Genomic DNA, 2,845 nt, shown 5'->3' with positions numbered 1-2,845 from the left:
TTTTTAAAATTTATTATTTTTATTTTTTAAAAAAGAGCTGGGATTTTGCATTGTTGCCAAGGCTGGTCTCAGACTTCTGGACTCAAGTGATCCTCTTGCTTTGACCTCCCAAAGTGCCGAGATTACAGCTCTGCCCAGCCTGAATTTTCACTTTAACACAAGTAAATTTGGACTTTTTCATAGCTGTTGATACAAATATTAACTTGAAGTTAAACTGCATCTCTGTTTTAGGTCTGTTAAAATAGACATACTATTTTTAAGGGGAAAGGAAATCTAAAAAACAATCTAATATTGCATATGTGACAGTAAAAAAATTAACGTGTCCATTTAAATGACAGGGAACAAGTAGTTCATCCATCTGTAATCAGTTGAAATTAGGTTACTCAATTTGTATTATGTAGTTTTAATTAGTACAGAACTTTGTTGCTTTTTATGTAAGTTAGATATCAAAGTTCATTATATTTCAGACTAGATTATTTTTACTCTTAGGATTTAAAGTGGTGGGTCTTTGAAAGGTGACTCTTAGATCTAAATTCTAGTTTCCCGTTTGTAAACTCTGCCAGTACCACATTTTAGTTCTATGCAAGGACCGATAATTATGTTTTTGGTTTTGTTAGGGTTCACTCAAAAAGGTAGTCTGGATGAAATAAGTTGATTTTCATTGCATCACAAAGACTAAAGATGAGTTTGATGAGTCCTGTTAAAATAACTGATTTTAATGTGTGAAATAAAACCTAGTCAAATATTTAAGTAGATAGTGGAAGGTACCTAATATATTTTACAATTATGCTTATAGCTTTCAAATTCTGCCTCCAATACACGCGTAAGGCTGAATTCCGTAAACTGTGTGACAATTTGAGAATGCACTTATCGCAGATTCAGCGCCACCATAACCAAAGTACGGCAATCAATCTTAATAATCCAGAGAGCCAGTCCATGCATTTGGAAACCAGACTTGTTCAGCTGGACAGTGCTATCAGCATGGAATTGTGGCAGGTATGTTGGGCCTATCAGCTTTTCTTTCTAGAAATAATAGTCTGTATTACTTTTCTCCCCCCTTAATGGATAGCTTCGTCTTGGTATGCATTGGTTAATTTCAGTAGATAAGGTAAGGAATTAAAGTTGCCTGATGGACTGGGAAAAGTTCTGAACAAGAAATCTCAGAATATTTTGTTTCTAGTTGCCTTCTCTGAATTGTGGACCAAACCATATCATCTCTTTCAGACACAAGTTTCTTGACCTATAAAACAATACATTGCCACTGCTGCTCGAAGTGTGGTTTCGTGACTGGTGTCATTTGTGAACTGTCTGGTCTGTGATGAAATAAGTATAGGGTAGAGAAGCATATGCAGAGTTTCTTAGTTGCAATTTTATTGTAAATTTCTTGTGTGTTTACTCTGATAAAAAGTGAGCTTTTCTGATTCATTTTGTGGTAATTTTGTATTTTATATTCTTCGGTAAGAGGTTAGAAATAAAAAAAAAAAGAATCCTTTACTATTGATTGTTGGAGAAGTGCTGCCGTAGATTATTCTAGATTTCTTAGTAGTGCTTTAGCTGACTGTCTTGCATTGGAGATCTTGGTGGTGGTAGGAGGTTAGTCCTCACCTGGCCCTTTTTCTCTAAGAATCCTCCAAAAACATTCCATATAATTTTGTAGTCATGTGACCTTGAAGTCTTTTGTATATTTGATGGACAATATTTGATTGAAATTATAGAGGAAGAAACTAGAGATTGGGAGTCTTTGAGCCACGTGAAAGTGTGATTCGATGTCTTGTTGCCTGTGTTTCCTTTTCTATAGGGACACCCATCTTAAAATAATACCTGTAGAAGATGAGTAAACATGCTCCATTGTAGAAAAAATGCATAAATTAAAAGAAGAGACATATTCAACCATTATCTTATCACTCGGAAATAACCTGTTGTATGTCCTTCTAGATTTTTTTGTTTTTGTTGTCCCAAGTGATGGGATAATATGCAGATATTTTCTTGAGTCTGTTCTGTCTACATTCCAATATTTCCTAAAGAACTTTAAAAGTTTAAGGAGTTAGTGTTTTGTAATTATGGCAGTTTTCTAAAATAGATATTATACATGAGTAAAGAGAACCACACAAAGGTATTTTGTTTGCTATTTTTATGTTTCCTGTGTTGTAGGTTTCGTAGAAATTTGGATTAGATTTTTTTCATGTTACAGAATGCAATGACTTTAATTTGTACTACTAATTTTAGGAAGCATTCAAAGCTGTGGAAGATATTCATGGGCTGTTCTCCTTGTCTAAAAAACCACCTAAACCTCAGTTGATGGCAAATTACTATAACAAAGTCTCAACTGTGTTTTGGAAATCTGGAAATGCTCTTTTTCATGCATCTACACTCCATCGTCTTTACCATCTCTCTAGAGAAATGAGAAAGAATCTTACACAAGATGAGATGCAAAGGTAAGAATGTTATACTTGGATAATGTTGAAATTCTGTAACAAATATCATGTTACATGACATGGTATATTCTAGGCCGTGGTTTCTCAGCCTCTGCACTGCTGACATTTTGGGTTGGATAATTCTCAGTCGTGGGGCTGTCCTGCGTACTGCAGATTGTTTAGCAGCATCTCCAGCTTCTCCCCGTTAGATGCTGGTAGCAACCACCCCCAGTTGTGACAATTATAGACGTCTCAAGATGTTACCCTTCCTGAACAGTATTCTTGGACTTTAGTAGTTGGTCTTGAACTCCTCACCTTAGGTGATAATTCCACTAAAAGCCCAATTGAGAAATTTGAATATTAGCAAAAACACATTTAACAGATGAGCTTTCTATCCACATACAGGTTTTTTTTTTTTTTTTTTTTTTTTT

At 34.8% G+C, this 2,845-nt stretch overlaps 1 protein-coding gene across 1 annotated transcript in view; it reads left to right on the top strand.

The window, feature by feature from the left end:
- The window catches only part of EIF3A (eukaryotic translation initiation factor 3 subunit A), a 55,437-nt gene that overhangs the window by 11,549 nt on the left and 41,043 nt on the right, over positions 1–2,845 (top strand). Inside the window, exons 5-6 of the mRNA XM_017849770.1 lie at positions 797–996; positions 2,227–2,435. Of these exons, the coding sequence (XP_017705259.1) occupies positions 797–996; positions 2,227–2,435 (409 nt within the window). The remainder of the gene's footprint in view (positions 1–796; positions 997–2,226; positions 2,436–2,845) is intronic.

The sequence above is a fragment of the Rhinopithecus bieti genome, unplaced genomic scaffold, assembly GCF_001698545.2.
Source record: "Rhinopithecus bieti isolate Rb0 unplaced genomic scaffold, ASM169854v2 scaffold_33066, whole genome shotgun sequence".
NCBI lineage: Eukaryota > Metazoa > Chordata > Mammalia > Primates > Cercopithecidae > Rhinopithecus > Rhinopithecus bieti.
This window is presented reverse-complemented; position numbering and strand designations above follow the sequence as displayed.